General features: G+C 43.3%; 1 protein-coding gene across 3 annotated transcripts; it reads right to left on the reverse strand.

Annotated features, from left to right (window-relative positions):
* Positions 1-1,132: 1,132 nt before the first annotated feature.
* Positions 1,133-14,482, reverse strand: cchcr1 (coiled-coil alpha-helical rod protein 1). 3 transcript variants are annotated; one of them, XM_021623346.2, is made up of 20 exons: positions 14,279-14,482; positions 13,500-13,791; positions 13,225-13,392; positions 12,902-13,019; positions 11,143-11,337; positions 10,853-11,016; positions 10,646-10,760; positions 10,296-10,406; positions 9,999-10,142; positions 9,744-9,854; positions 9,192-9,298; positions 8,823-8,935; positions 8,598-8,670; positions 8,294-8,418; positions 5,850-6,038; positions 5,519-5,620; positions 5,205-5,356; positions 4,576-4,720; positions 1,864-1,961; positions 1,133-1,397 (listed from the first exon to the last, which is right to left on the reverse strand). In XM_021623346.2, the coding sequence occupies exons 1-20, from the start codon at positions 14,343-14,345 to the stop codon at positions 1,383-1,385; spliced, it is 2,604 nt and encodes an 867-aa protein (XP_021479021.2). In that variant the 5' UTR covers positions 14,346-14,482; the 3' UTR covers positions 1,133-1,382. The 3 variants fall into 3 exon arrangements, with proteins under 3 accessions (XP_021479021.2, XP_021479020.2, XP_021479019.2); XM_021623345.2 differs by having other exon boundaries at positions 1,820-1,961; XM_021623344.2 differs by having other exon boundaries at positions 1,133-1,961.
* Positions 14,483-16,563: the final 2,081 nt, after the last annotated feature.

A 16,563-nucleotide genomic window follows, 5' to 3' on the forward strand; every position in this document is an offset into this window, starting at 1 on the left:
GACAATATTCATGTCAATCTGTGAATGAACACAACATCACCAATACATGAATGAAAGTAATTAGTGTCAGTGAGCTGCAGTTAAACATACTCTGTGATCACATTAACCTGACAGAGAGAGGACATTGGAATGGAAAATGGCACCCCTAACTGCATAGGATAAACATCACGTCAGGGGTCCTCTCTGCACCAAACCAAACAATACAATGCCTTAGAGTTGCTGGGGTCTGATGAGGACACTGCTGGGGACAGATAAAGCAGACATCCATCAGACGGTCCTGCTGCTGCTTCACAGCCTTCTGGGAAACAAATCACCCTGCATCATGCACTCTCACAGCCAGCACATTCACAATCTCAGTCTGCCTTTACACTAGCATCTAGCATGTCGCCCACTTACAGCTAGTCAATACTGTACAGATAGCTTGGTTATCTTAGCACTTCCAACACCAGGGTTTGTATGATGGATATGCCTGATTGAGTTTATTGTTGGCATGGACAGCCTCAGTCCCAATTAGTGCTGCATAAATTGCATGAAACTGTAATGGTGTTCTGTAAAAGGAAAAGCAACAAGAGGCTGATGGCAAGGGACACAAACAGGAACCAGGGCTACACTTAAATTAATATAAATTAATTTATCATTAGTATAGCTAATCATAATCATGAATGCTTATATATATATATATATATATATATATATATATATATATATATTTATATATATATATATATATACACACACACCTGTGTATTTTTCTCTGCTGCAGTCCAGGTTGTTTTTCTGGAGCCAGTTGATCATTCCTTTACCCAGCTAGTGCTTCATAATGGAAATACTTATAATTAAAACGTAAAAAGGGGACATACTTTCACAACACTAAATATAGTGACTAAATTGAACATCTCTTCCAGTTAGGCCTGACTTCGACTTATAGTCATAACCAGGCGATGACAGCTTCTGATAGACCGTGAATCACCAGGTCACTTTAAGTAAGAGCCATCTGAGCATCTCACAATCTGCTCCTGATTCTCTGGAATGAGTTTTCATATCCTGTCACGATCTCTCCATTCCTTAATGGAGGACAGGCGGTCCAAATGTTCATGAAATGTTCCATCAAAACTGCACTTCTCAGACACAATGAAAGTTTTAAATATCAACATCATTTATTACATCACAAACAAATACACAACTTTGTCAAAGATGGTGATCCATGTCTTCATAAACACGACCATTAGCAAGACTATAGAAACATCAGCAGTGGTCAATCTCGTGTCTCCAGTGCTACAGTTCAGAGCACTCAGGGTCACAACAAGCCTGTTTTTTAGTCTTCTCCAGCGGAAGGCAGCACGCTGTTTTGAACGAAGCTATCCATTCATTTGATTTTCCTGTCACGCTGTGAGGCCCTGGGAGAAAGCACATTGACTTATTGTTTAGACTGGGCGCACAGGCCACACGTCCACCTACCTTATTTGAACTCATCACAGTCAGTGAGCTTCTCCTCTGGACGGAGCCTGTCAGCCAAAGGTCAATTAACATTAAGTAGATCCATGAAATCTTAAAACATCCAATGCATTTTTAAACTGGGAACATTGCTGTTGTGTCGACAGTGCCATTTTATAGACATTAAGAAAGCACTAAATCGTCCACCCACATGGAGTCTGAGTTACACACGTAATGAAATGTCAATTAGTCATGAAGAGTGTATAAAAAAAACAAAGATTTGAGACTTGAAAAGTTCAAATCTCAAAACAGAAATGGATCGCAATTTTTTTTAAATAAAAATGCAGAATAAAAGTTCCTAGTAGTCCTAGTACTTATTGCGGACCGTCACTTTAGTGAGTCGTCCCCTCTGGTTCTGGAATGCCGTACCCTGTCCCCATATCCCTCCTCCTCTGCATCGTCTTCTGAGCTGTGGACCACTGCAGCACTCAGAGTCCGAAGGTCCCCAAGCACTGACAGTAGCGAGTCTAACAGGGAACACACAGAACAGTTCACTGGTTACTACTGTGTGTCTGTAGACATGTTAACTATAGTCAAATTACAATTTCATTCTATGTTTTATAAATTTGCTATAAACATGTTATAGTATACATGGAGTATACTTAAGGACACCTGCTCTTTCCATGAGACTGACCAGGTGAATCCAGGTTGAAACTATGATCCTTTATTAATGTCACTTGTTAAATCCACTTCAATCAGTGTAGATGAAGGGGAGGAGACGGGTTAAAGAAGGATTTTTAAGCCATAAGACAATTGAGACATGGATTGTACAGTACCAGTCAAAAGTTTGGACACACCTACACATTCCAGGGGGTTCTCTTTGTTTTTACTATTTTCTACACTGTAGAATAACAGTGAAGACATCAAAACCATGAAATAGCACATATGGAATGATGTAGTAACCAAAAAAAAGTGTTAAACAAATCCAAAAATACTTGATATGAGATTCTTCAAAGTAGCCACCCTTAGCCTTGATGACAGCTTTGCACACTATTGGCATTCTCTCAACCAGCTTCATGAGGTAGTCACCTGGAATGCATTTCAATTAACAGGTGTGCCTTGTTAAAAGTTAATTTGTGGGATTTCTTTCCTTCTTAATGCGTTTGAGCCAATCAGTTGTGTTGTGACAAGTTAGGGGTGGTATACAGAAGATGGCCTTTACCAAATAGGGCTAAGTCCATATTATGGCAAGAACCGTTCAAATAAGCAATGAGAAACGAAAGTCCATCATTACTTTAAGACATGAAGGTCAGTCAACAAGGTACATCTCAAGTGCAGTCGCAAAAACCATCAAGTGGTATGATGACACTGGCTCGCATGAGGACCACCACAGGAAAAGAATACCCGGAGTTACCTCTGCTAGAGAGGATAAGTTCATTAGAGTTACCAGCCTCAGAAAATGCAGCCCAAATAAATGCTTCAGAGTTCAAGTAACAGACATCTCAACATCAACTTTTCAAAGGAGACTGCGTGAATCAGGCCTTCATGGTCAATTTGCGATTTGTGATGGTGCTTTGCTGGTGACACTGTCAGTGTTTTATTTCGAAATCAAGGCAAACTTAACCAGCATGTCTACCACAGTATTCTGCAGCGATACGCCATCCCATATGGTTTGCGCTTAGTGGGACTATCATTTGTTTTTCAACAGGACAATGACACAAAACACACCTCCAGGCTGTGTAAGGGCTATTTGACCAAGGAGAGTGATGCAATGCTGCATCAGATGAGCTGGCCTCCACAATCACCCGACCTCAACCAAACTCAGATGGTTTCGGATGAGTTGGACCACAGAGTGAAGGAAAAGCACCATGCCTCAGGACTACCTGACCTGATGACTCCTTGCTGTCCCCAGTCCACCTGGTCGTGCTGCTGCTCCAGTTCCAACTGTTCTGCCTGCGGCTATGGAACCCTGATCTGTTCACCAGACGTGCTACCTGTCCCAGACCTGCTGTTTTCAACTCTCTAGAGACAGCAGAAGAGGTAGAGATACTCTGAATGATCGGCTATGAAAAGCCAACTGACATTTACTCCTGAGGTGCTGACCTGTTGCACCCTCGAGAACTACTGTGCTTATTGTTATTTGACCCTACTGGTCATCTATGAACATCTTGGCCATGTTATAATCTCCACCCGGCACAGCCAGAAGAGGACTGGCCACCCCTCATAGCCTGGTTCCTCTCTAGGTTTCTTCCTTGGTTCTGGCCATTCTAGGGAGTTTTTCCTAGCCACCGTGCTTCTACACCTGCATTGCTTGCTGTTTGGGGTTTTAGGCTGGGTTTCTGTACAGCACTTTGTGACATCAGCTGATGTAAGAAGGGCTTTATAAATACATTTGATTGATTGAGCAGCCAACAAGTGCTCAGCATATGTGGGAACTCATTCAAGACTGTTGGAAAAGCATTCCTCATGAAGCTGGTTGAGAAAATGCCAAGAGTGCAAAGCTGTCATCAAGGCAAAAGGGGGCTACTTTGGAGAATCTAAAATATATTTTTATTTGTTTAACAAATTTTTGGTTACTACGATTCCATATGTGTTATTTCATAGTTTTGATGTCTTCACTAATATTCTACAACATCGAAAATAGTTTAAAAAAAAGAAAAACCCTTGAATGAGTAGGTGTCCAAACTTGACTGGTACTGTATATGTGTGCCATTCAGATGGTGAATGGGCAAGACAAAATATTTAAGAGCCTTTGAGTGGGGTATGGCAGTAGGTGCCAGGTGCACCAGTTTGTGTCAAGAACTGCAACATTGCTGTTTTTTTTTAGCTCAACAGCTTCCTGTGTGTATCAAGAATGGTCTACCACCCAAAGGCCATCCAGCCAACTTGACACAACTGTGGGAAGCATTGGAATCATGGGCCAGCATCCCTGTGGAACACTTTCGACACCTTGTAGAGTCCATGCCCTGGCGAATTGAGGCTGTTCTGAGGGCAAAAGGGGGTGCAACTCAATATTAGAAAGGTGTAGCTAATTTTTGGTATACTCAGTGTATAAAGTGTTATACATACACTTGTATTATATTACAAGAGGTATTCATAGGAAGAGACAATGTGACAACATGGTGTGTTGGTGGAAGTTACCTCTGGTCTGTGGCTGGTCTTTGGCTCTCAGAGTGTTGCTCTTCCTTGAGGGTCTCTGCTGCTGCTCCAAGGCCACAGAAGTCTGCAGGGCTGTGGTCCGGGCTGCCTTATACTCACTCATCAGACCCCTCTCACGTACAGTCGCCTGTGGGATACAGAAGATCTTGACAGTTGTCAGTTTCACAAAAAAGAAAAAAAGTCTCAACATGGTAAACAATAAGTCTCGCGGAGGCCATCCTTCCAAAACTCGTCTTGTTGACTGTTGATGGAGGCGCTGGCATTTGATTGGCTCAGAGTAGAAATGACATTCCCCGTTAGGAGAGGCATTTTTTTGTTTGTCATTTTCATATTTTTCTACCATGTCGGACAAAGTTTAAGTATGTAGCGTTGTTTTTTGTATCTCATGTTCGCTTGCTTTTTGGAAGTCAGAAATTTTTTCAGGAACACAACCTCTGTTCAGAGCTTGAGCCATGTCAAATACTCGTTTCCATCTAGACTAACCCCTTTTAAGCATCTTTCTGCCGACAAGTTCACCAGGCTTTCAGAATGTACAGTACGTGAACAAAGCCTGAGGTTCGTGGCTAACTTACAATAAACCAAGACATGGGGAAAAAAAACAATGAACTCACCAAAAGTAGATTTCTGTCCTTGTCCTTTTCTTGCAGTAGTTTCTGTAGATCCTGGATTTCTCTCTTGGTGTGTTCACTCTGAAGGCATTGTGCTTCTCTCTCCTGCTCCCTCTCTCTCTTAGCCTGTCTCTCAAACTGACGCAGGGCTACCACTATAACATACAGACAGGAGTCCTATCAGTCTTAGCCATATATATTTACACTACAGTACATTTCTGTAGACGCATATATGAATCCTCTCAACTCTACATGACCCTTTCACATGTTTGTGTTGAGATGGACATTATGTGATGAATGAGTCAAGTGTACCCTACCTGCTTTGGTGTGTTCTCTTCTGGCCGTGTTGAGTTGAGATTCCATCACTCTAAGCTGCTGAGCACAGTGATCCTCTGTCTCAGACACTCTCTCCTGCAGAGCTGATGGGACAGTCAGAGATGGTGTATGGAGAAATTCAGGTACAGAACATTCTGTGACATGTCAACAATTCGGTCACATCGATTTCAAGAGAAATTGAAATTTGATGAATAGATTGAAAAATCCTTGCAGAACACAAGATATTTTAAATTCAGACAGTAAACTTAATTGACTGAATTACAATGGAATCCTGGCATTGTACACTTAAGTCCACCCTGATCCCTCTCTAACCTCTGTCACTGTCCTCCTGTTGGCTGATCAGCTGTGCATGGAGCTGCTCTAGGTTGAGGTTGCTCTCCTCTAGCTGTGTGTGGGCCTCCTGCAGCCTCTGCTGGGCCTCCTCTCTGGCTGCCTGGGCCTCCTGGGCTTCACCCCTGCTTCGCTCTGCAGCCTGCCTCAGCTGCCTCACCTCACTGTCAACTGGAGAGGAGGGGGAACACAGATGGTGTACTGCAGGGGTGTCAAACTCATTTGCCCAGGAGGCCGCAGTCAGTCTTCAACGAGGTCCAAAGGGCCGCATGGAAAACTGGTTATTTTTCCACGCCGTGAAAATGGTTAAATATAGTCTTAAATCCATAATTCCGGGAATCCCGGACTCTCCATCTTTCCTTAGGGTGATTATTAGCGAGCTGGACAGTCAATGAAACGTTTGAATTTAGGTTCATTATCATTACCACACTGTTCTCATTTGGTTTTGGTTATTTTAAAAAGTATATTGACTTTGTTCCCACCACGGGTCGGATTCAAACCACCCGAAGTCCGGCTTGGACCCCCTAGCCAGCCGTATGTTTGACACCCCTTGTGTACAGTATTCTGAGTATTTCTACTACCACATAGTCAGGATATACAAGAGGAGGAAGGCGCTAAAAATGGTCAAAAAGTACAGCCACCCTAGTCATAGACTGTTCTCTCTGCTACCGCATGGCAAGCGGTACCAGAGCGCCAAGTCTAGGTCCAAACAGCTTCTACCCCCCCAAGCCTTATGACTCCGGAACAGCTAATAAAATGGCTAACCAGACTATTTGTATTGTCGCCCCCCACCCCTATTTTATGCCGCTGCTACTGTTTATTATCTCTGCATAGTCACTGTAATAACTCTACCTACATGTACAGTGCCTTGCGAAAGTATTTGGCCCCCTTGAACTTTGCGACCTTTTGCCACATTTCAGGCTTCAAACATAAAGATATAAAACTGTATTTTTTTGTGAAGAATCAACAACAAGTGGGACACAATCATGAAGTGGAACGACATTTATTGAATATTTCAAACTTTTTTAACAAATCAAAAACTGAAAAATTGGGCGTGCAAAATTATTCAGCCCCTTTACTTTCAGTGCAGCAAACTCACTCCAGAAGTTCAGTGAGGATCTCTGAATGATCCAATGTTGACCTAAATGACTAATGATGATAAATACAATCCACCTGTGTGTAATCAAGTCCCCGTATAAATGCACCTGCACTGTGATAGTCTCAGAGGTCCGTTAAAAGCGCAGAGCATCATGAAGAACAAGGAACACAAGCCACCTGGGAGACACATCAAACATGTGGAAGAAGGTGCTCTGGTCAGATGAAACCAAAATTGAACTTTTTGGCAACAATGCAAAACGTTATGTTTGGCGTAAAAGCAACACAGCTGAACACACCATCCCCACTGTCAAACATGGTGGTGGCAGCATCATGGTTTGGGCCTGCTTTGCTTCAGCAGGGACAGGGAAGATGGTTAAAATTGATGGGAAGATGGATGGAGCCAAATACAGGACCATTCTGGAAGAAAACCTGATGGAGTCTGCAAAATACCTGAGACTGGGACGGAGATTTGTCTTCCAACAAGACAATGATCCAAAACATAAAGCAAAATCTACAATGGAATGGTTCAAAAATAAACATATCCAGGTGTTAGAATGGCCAAGTCAAAGTCCAGACCTGAATCCAATCGAGAATCTGTGGAAAGAACTGAAAACTGCTGTTCACAAATGCTCTCCATCCAACCTCACTGAGCTCGAGCTGTTTTGCAAGGAGGAATGGGAAAACATTTCAGTCTCTCGATGTGCAAAACTGATAGAGACATACCCCAAGCGACTTACAGCTGTAATCGCAGCAAAAGGTGGTGCTACAAAGTATTAACTTAAGGGGGCTGAATAATTTTGCACACCCAATTTTTCAGTTTTTGATTTGTTAAAAAAGTTTGAAATATCCAATAAATGTCGTTCCACTTCATGATTGTGTCCCACTTGTTGTTGATTCTTCACTAAAAAAATACAGTTTTATATCTTTATGTTTGAAGCCTGAAATGTGGCAAAAGGTCGCAAAGTTCAAGGGGGCCGAATACTTTCGCAAGGCACTGTATGTACATATTACCTCAACTAACCTGTGCCCCCGCACATTGACTGTGTACCGGTATCCCCTGTATATAGCCTTCGCCACTGTTATTTTACTGCTGCTCTTTAATTATATTGTATTTTTAACTTAATACTTATTTTTCTTAAAACTGCATTGTTGGTTAAGGACTTGTAAGTAGGCATTTCACTATAAGGTCTAAACCTGTTCTATTCGGGCAAATGTGACAAATAACATTTGATTTGATGGTGCATGCAAATCTACTGTAGGTACAGTTACAGTGTACAAGGAATTCATGTAAGTCTGAATCTCTCTGAACAGATGACTAAACAGCGTACACTGTTCACGGACATCAGCCAGAGCACTCTCAATGAGCTCGGGGGTTCTCTTGAGCTCCTGCGTGAGCTTGTCTCTCTCCTCACACGCCGAGGACAGCTCTGCCTGGAGCTCTGTGACAGCGGCACTGTGAATAGAGAAAGAGGACAGCACAACTAGTGAGGCAATGGGAGATGTAGTGGTAGAGAGACAAACTGAGGCAATGGTCTACAAGTCAAGGCCTTTTCCTGATAATAACTGGCCATTGCCAGCTCGGGTTCATGGAGACCCAGGGCCAAGGTGGTCCAGTGTGGTCAGTTATCATACAGCTCAGAGACCGGGTTGGCTGCTTTAGTGGCCTGCTGCACTCTCCGTAGGGCCTCCTTCCTCATCATTAGACCTGCGAGACAACAGTACAGTGAATGTGTGGTCAAACTGAGCCAGAATAAAACAGTGCAAAGAATTATCCAGGGGCACATGCAATTTAAACTCACTGTTGTAAGATTTCCTGTAGTTAAGCGGGAAGAAATAATTTCAGATCTATAGACAGACCTTGAATTGTGTCCACTCTTCTTTTGGCAAAGGTCAGCCTCTGGCCAAAGCTGTTCAGACGTGTTTGGACAGTCTCCACCTCTGACATCTTAGCCTCAAATGCCTGACTGAATCTGTAGAAAGAAGAACTGGTACTATAACAAAAGATTTGACATCAAATGAGGATTGTAGGATTGAGTAGTACACAAATTCACCCTGTGTCATTGGACATTTTGTAACAGATGGTATGAGTGATATGGACTGTGAAAGAGTCTGGAAAAGATTAGGTGCCCAGTGTACAAAATTACAGTTAGTACAACTTAAATATCTCAGGCGACTTGACTTGTATAGTGGTTGTCAAGGGGATCTGTCTATCTGGCAGCTCTTTACCGCTGGGTATCCTCTGTCATTGTCCTCAGTCCAGCCTCTGCCTCCTGACTCCAGCTCTTCAGCTCTGTGTTCTCCCTCTTAGTCGTAGTCATGTCCTGCTCCACGGCCTGACAGGACCAGACAAACATAAAAACCGACCCGCCACCAGACAACTACTAGGGTCTCCTTTCAGATGAGGTCATAGTGACCTTTTGATTACATATACAGTTAAATGTCAAATTTCTGAAAAAAGTTTAATGTCATCGCACACTGACTTCAGGGTTCAATCGTGTCTTTTGAGGATTGTTTGAGAGTATTTAATCTGGAAATTGTCATCTTGCTATTTCATTTTTAAAGGAAGCATTTTTTGTATTCTCTTAATACTAATGGGAGGCGCGTAAGACGTTTTTTGTGAGAAGTGGCGCCCTCTGCTGTGCTAACACAACAGAGGTAATTGGCAACTCCCCCTGGCAACAGCAGATGCATCATGTCTCAACAACATGGAGGAAAGACATCCTATGAAGAGATGCATTGAGACACTCCCACAGAGGCTGTCCCCCAGCTCCTCCTCACCTCCCTAGCCACCCTCTCCAGCTCCAGCTCAGCTGTTCTGTCCTGCAGGCTGTGCTGGAACACATTGGACTGGTACTTCTCCTTCTTCACCTCCTGCTCCAGAGACAAGATCTGAAGCAACAGGACACACAATAGAGTAATGGATGTTTCTGCACGTTTCGATTATGTCCCTTATCACGATTTGCCTATTTATACACTGAACATTATTTCACAGTTCGTCAGGTTTTTAAGTCATAAGCCTCCTAAATCACATACGGTTGAGTGAAGTTTATCCCTTTCTCCCCTCAGTTCCATATCCTTTGAGCGAAGCTGGACCAACAACATGAAGACCTTCTCTCTCCAGCAACGCAGAACCCGAGTGCCTTTGGGCCCAGCTTTCAGGAGAGGGTCTGACAGAGTCTGTGGACGTGACAAAGCCTTTACTTAACCCACAAACCACTCAGATATAGTCACCCACACATGGGGGAATGGATGTTAATCAAATATCTGAAAGAAATAAGAGAATTTTGCATCAGCTGTGGGGCTGTGAACACACAAGCATGGTTCAAACACCTTCTCTACCATCTCCTCCTCTTGTAGGGCCAATATGTCGTTCACAGAGTTGAGTCTGACCGTCAGAAGCTCTGTTGTCACCTGCAGAGCCTCCTTCTCCCTATTCAGTGTCTATAGAGGAAGTCAGATTAGAATATTGACTACTTATTACATGGTAATATGAAAATATGCTCATACCATACATTGAGATTGAATGAGACAAAATTCACCTTGTTCTACAGACAAGACTTTGCTGGAAGAACAATCCATTTCTCTGCTTGGTTAAGCACCAACTGTATTTTTCCTTGTGTGTTTCCTTAGAGCACACAAGTAACTTGATCTAAATCAATGTTATCAATGAACCTCCCCACCTGAATGGTTTCAGTTAGTTTCTCTTCCAACCCTCTCTCAGGGGTAAGTTGTCCAATGTAGTTTCTAAGACTCTGCAACGTTGTTGACTGGGTCTCAAAAGCATTGCCCATTTGGCTGAAAAAATAAAACCCCAAAAATGAGATACTATCCATCCATTGAACAAAGCAGTATATTTAAGAAGCTTTGGGATCAAATATAACACCTACCTTAGTTGTTCTTTCAGTCCATCTCTCTCTGCAGACACTTCCAGTAGACAGCACTTCAGATGAGTCACCTCCTTTGACAGATGACATAACCTCTCCTGCACCTCAGAGCTCGTCTGTCTGACTGTGGACAATTCAGTGTCGTGGGTGGCAGTCAACTGCTGCAACTAGAGGGAACAAATAAAGAGATCCACAATAAAAAACTTACACATCTGTAAAAAATGTATTATTTGCGCCATGTTTGTTAAATTGTTCAGAAAGAAATGTAAACAATCTGAAAAAAAGACTCTTACCTGTGTTTCATGTCTCCTGTGGGATTCCTCCAGTTGCTTATTTAGTTTCTGCAACTCCTGCTTGGCCTCTTCCCCAGCCTGCAGCCTGGCTATATCAGCCTCCCTGGTCAGCCTGTGGGTTTCCTGTCTGCTCCTCTCCACCTCCCTCCTCAGCCTCTCAGCCTCCTCCCCAGACTTCCTCTCCAGCATCTCCAGCTGCACACCACAGAGAGCAGGCATTGTCCAATACAAGGTCAATGTAGTAAATAAAGAAGAGGTTTGAGTGGAAGCCTGGGAGCAGGGAATTGATTTAAACCAATAGCTGTTTTGAAGCAGTGATTCAAAATTACAGTCCTTGGGGGCTGCAAGCATACCTGACTTGGCTTCTATACCATTTCTTGGACCATCAATATACAATGTATTCAGAAAGTATTCAGACCCCTTCCCCTTTCCCACATTTTGTTACATTACAGCCTTATTCTAAATTTGATTAAATTATTATTTTTCTTCAATCTACACACAATAACCCATAATGACAAGGCAAAAACTGTTTTTTTTTAGACATTTTTGCAAATGTATTAAAAAAATTACAATAATAATACCTTATTTACATTCAGACTCTTTGCTATGAGAATCGAAATTGAGCTCAGGTGCATCCTGTTTCCATTGATCATCTTTGAGATGTTTCTACAATTTGATTGGAGTCCACCTGTGGTGAATTCAATTGATTGGACATTTTTGGAAAGGCACACACCTTTCTACACAAGGTCCCACAGTTGACAGTGCATTGTCAGAGCAAAAACCAATTCATGAGGTCGAAGGAATTGTCCATAGACAGGATTGTGTCGAGGCACAGACCTGGGGAAGGGTACCAAAACATTTCTGCAGCATTGAAGGTCCCCAAGAATACACTGGCCTCCATTATTCTTCAAATGGAAGAAGTTTGGAACCACCAAGACTCTTCCTAGTGCTGGCCGCCCGGCCAAACTGAGAAATCGGGGGAGAAGGGCGTTGGTCAGGGTGGTGACCAAGAACTCGATGGTCACTCTGACAGAGCTCCTATGTGGAGATGGAAGAACCTTCCAGAAGGACAACCATCTCTGCAGCACTCCACAAATCAGGCCTTTATGATAGAGCGTCTAGACGGAAGCCACTCCTCAGGAAAAGGCATCACCAGAGAGAACATCAACGGAGAGAACATCACCGGAGAGAACATCACCGGAGAGAACATCACCGGAGAGAACATCACCGGAGAGACCTGAAAACAGCTGTGCAGCAATGCTACCCATCCAACCTGACAGATCTTGAGAGAATCTGCAGAGAAGAATGGGAGAAACTCCCCAAATACAGTTGTGCCAAGCTTGTAGCGTCATACCCTAGAAGAATCTAGGCTGTAATCGCTGCCAAAGGTGCTTCAACAAAGTACTGAGTGAAGGGTCTGAATACTTATGTAAATGTGATATTTCTAAAGACCTGTTTTTGCCTCGTCATTATGGGGTATTGTGTGTAGATTCACGAAGAAAAAAATATTGAACTAATTTTAGAATAAGGCTGTAACGTAACAAAACGTGAAAAAGGTCAAGGGGTCTGAATACTTTCCAAATGCACTGTATAGTTTTGCAATCATGCCATTGTTGCTGATGATGCTGCAATCATGGCATAGCTGCTGCAAGCTAGATGCAAATAACTGAACTTTCCCTTAGTTACCACCACATATAAAACAGAGGTGAGCTGGGATGACAACCTACACAAATGTAGAGTTATTGTGAATAACTGTTACCTGGGTGCTGAGTCTCTCTTTGTCCTCTCTCTTTTGGACCAGCTCCACACTGACTTGGCTGAGCTCAGTCTTAGTCTTATATAACTCCTCCCGCATCGCCTCCATTTCATGACTCTGCCTGCAATATAGGGTGTAAGGAGAGGGGAGGTAATATCACTGGTAACTTAAAAAACAAAACAAAAAAAATTAAGTAGGTCTACTTAGAATAGAAGCAGGATACACATTTCTCCATAAAATGTGAATTGTTGAATGAGGAATGTAAGATCTAGACTACTAATATGCCATAATGACAAGTCAGTGTCTATACACCCACACTATAATACCTGTTCAGATAAGTTTCTTTGTCCCTCATCTCCTCTCTCTGTCTCCCTCCAATTTCCTTCAGTGCTTCTACCTGGCCTTTCAACCTCTCTGACTCTGCCCTGAAACGCTCTGTGTCCAGTCTCCATTCTGTCTCCCACCTGGAGGCCTGCTCACCTCTCGCTCCAGACCTGTGTGTGGGGGGTGGGAGGAGCAGGTTAGGTGTTATGTTAATAGACATGGGTGAGAATTGAAAAAAGTGGATTTCATAAGCAAGGCATATAGAGCAGCACCTGACCTTGCTATGGAGTGGGCAGAATCCTCTGTTGACTCTGTTCCTCTGGAGCAGTCTCCCTGTAACATCAGAATCCTCTGGTTTTCTCTGTGTAGTTCTAGAATTTCCTGTTTGGCCTGAGCCATGGTGAGCCATGGGTTGGCAGGGCCAGAGTCCGATGGGGGTGTTGCGGCATGGGTGACCCATTTTATTGGTGTTGTCCCTCGTCCCGTAACAGTCCCTGGTACTATGATGGAGGCAGACTGGGTGCTTGCGGTGAAATGGGATGGGGGCATCAGGGTCCTCTGACTACCCTCTGAAAAACAATATGCAGTATTCAGTATGTGAGAATGTACTTGCAATAAACATGTGACAGAACACCTGCGAGTAAGGTAGTGGCACATGCTGTCCCAAATATAGAAATAGAATGAATAGAATGGACATCCCCATTCAAGTCAATGGTGGCATAATGGGTGGACAGGCGGTGATTGCGACTGTACCCATGGAGGAAGTCAAAACAGCAAGTGTACCCATCAATATAAATTAAATTGTATTTGTCAAATGTTCCATATGGTCCCAATGCCATCCAAGAGGACAGTTTCGGCGCATACGCGACTAGGTACGTTTGGTGCAACAGCTCACAAGACACAACTTACGCTGCTGTATAACTTAGAAAATTATATAACTTAAGTAATTGGTTAGCAATGCTACTTATGTTCTATATAACGTTAGGCGCAGCTGGCGTTAGCTTCCGGGTAGCTAGCCAACTAACTAACTTAGCTAGCTAGCTTTTTAGGACTTACTTGAGACACTTGATGCCACAAAATCGGACGGGGCATTCAGCTTCTCATCCTCATTGCATCTTTCCATCAGAGAATCGTAAAATGACCACTGTTCTAAAACAAGTTACAAAAGAGTACACTGTATTGTGAGCGGGATCATTTTGAACAACACTTTCATGGCGACGAGTCGCTGCAACGACTCTTCCTGTTTACGTAGTTACGTGAATGGAATAGTTGCGTGGGCGTTGCATTCTCAATCGTTTTGGTAAACGGCAATAGATTTTAAAAAACATTGATGTTTATCGATCAAATCAAGTCAAATTGTATTTGTCACATGCGCCGAATACAACAGGTGAAGAAGACCTTACAGTGAAATGCTTACTTACAAGCCCTTAACAAACAATGCAGTTTTAAGAAAATACCCCCAAAAAGTAAGAGATAAGAATAACAAATAATTAAATAACAGCATTAAAATAACAATAGCGGGGCTATATATAGGGGGTACCAGTACAGAGTCAATGTGCGAGGGCACCGGTGTCGAGGTAATTGAGGTAATATGTACATGTAGGTAAAGTTATTAAAGTTACTATGCATAGATAATAACAGAGAGTAGCAGCAGTGTAGAAGAGGGGGGGGCAATGCAAATAGTCAGGGTAGCATTTGATTAGATGTTCAGGAGTCTTATGGCTTGGGGGTAGAAGCTGTTTAGAAGCCTCTTGGACCTAGACTTGGCGCTGCGGTACCGCTTGCCGTGTGGTAGCAGAGAGAAAAGTCTATGACTAGGGTGGGTGGAGTCTTTGACAATATTTTAGGGCCTGACACCGCCTGGTATAGAGGTCCTGTATGGCAGGAAGCTTGGCCCCGGTGATGTACTGGGCCGTACGCACTACCCTCTGTAGCGAGCAGTTGCTCGGTGGCTGAGCAGTTGCCATACCAGGCAGTGATGCTCTCGATGGTGCAGCTGTAAAACCTTTTGAGGATCTGAGAACCCATGCCAAATATTTTCAGTCTCCTGAGAGGGAATACTGTAGGTTTTGTCGTGCCCTCTTCATGACTGTATTGGTGTGCTTGGACCATGTTAGTTTGTTGGTGATGTGAACGCCAAGGAACTTGAAGCTCTCAACCTGCTCCACTACAGCCCCGTCAATGAGAATGGGGGGGGGGGGGGGGGGGGGGGGGGGGGGGGGGGGGGGGGGGGGTGCTCGTCCTCAGAACCGATGTGTGCACAACAATGGGGCAAAACAGCAAGGGGTTGGCTTTGATGGTTGACAACATGCAAACTATATTTCGTCTCCAATGTTTATTGAAAACATAAATAAATTTGCTCAATGAGCACTTGTTTCCTCTCAAATACATCCTTACAGTTGTTGGTTAGTGACTTTTTGCCATATTTGCATTGCCATGAACTCAGTCAAAGCAAGACATGGTATCAAGAACAAGATGAAACGAGCCCCTTACAATTCCCCACATGGAGTTTCTTGTTATTCTTGCTAGCAATCTGGCCGTCCAGAATCACAACAACACGCTGACTTCTGCCCCATGGAAGCTCACATACTGTATAATTACAGATAGAACAATGAGACAGATATTTCACTGGATGTATAAATGTGAAGCATCCGCTTGGCGTTTCCACTCATATGGTAGTGAGAAGAAGCCCAGTGGGAGAGGATGGAACGAGATGGATTTTGGCCGACATTCTGCAAATGTTCTCATCGACGAAACATTTGATCTCAATACCGTTTTCTGTTCCCAAAACTACAAGCTGTTCCGAAAAGAGTGGACTAAGTTTTGTAGACTTTGCCATTTGCAAAGGGTTTCAAAAATCGCGTTGTTTAGAAGGTGTGTTTAGTCGAATGGGGTTATTGCATACGTGCAATTCACAAAGTAGGCGTTAGCTAACGGAAATATGCAGATGATGCTCGTGCTTGGCTCTGCCCACCTCCTTGCTTGTTCTGCCCACTATGACTAATTTGTTCCTATTGGAAACGACATGCTGTGGTCTATCTTGGTTTAGTTCTAAAAAAATATTTGGTTTAATTTTCGTGATGTTGTCAACACATCTATAGAGAATGATAGTGGCCTCTAGTGGCCAAACTGCCATATTAGCATGGGCAGCGCCATTGAAGGCTTTCAACATTTTCATGTCGTCAACTAGGTGGGACTTACAACTTCATTGGCTGATCCAGCTTTTAGTGACCCTGTTGGAGTCATGTCCAACCGGATCATAAGGAGGGATCAGCCAATCGTGAAGAAGAAAATTGACCACTTCAAAATAGAGAGAGCCTCATTGGCGCTGCCCATGCTGT

This window comes from Oncorhynchus mykiss, chromosome 12, assembly GCF_013265735.2.
Source record: "Oncorhynchus mykiss isolate Arlee chromosome 12, USDA_OmykA_1.1, whole genome shotgun sequence".
Classification (NCBI taxonomy): domain Eukaryota; kingdom Metazoa; phylum Chordata; class Actinopteri; order Salmoniformes; family Salmonidae; genus Oncorhynchus; species Oncorhynchus mykiss.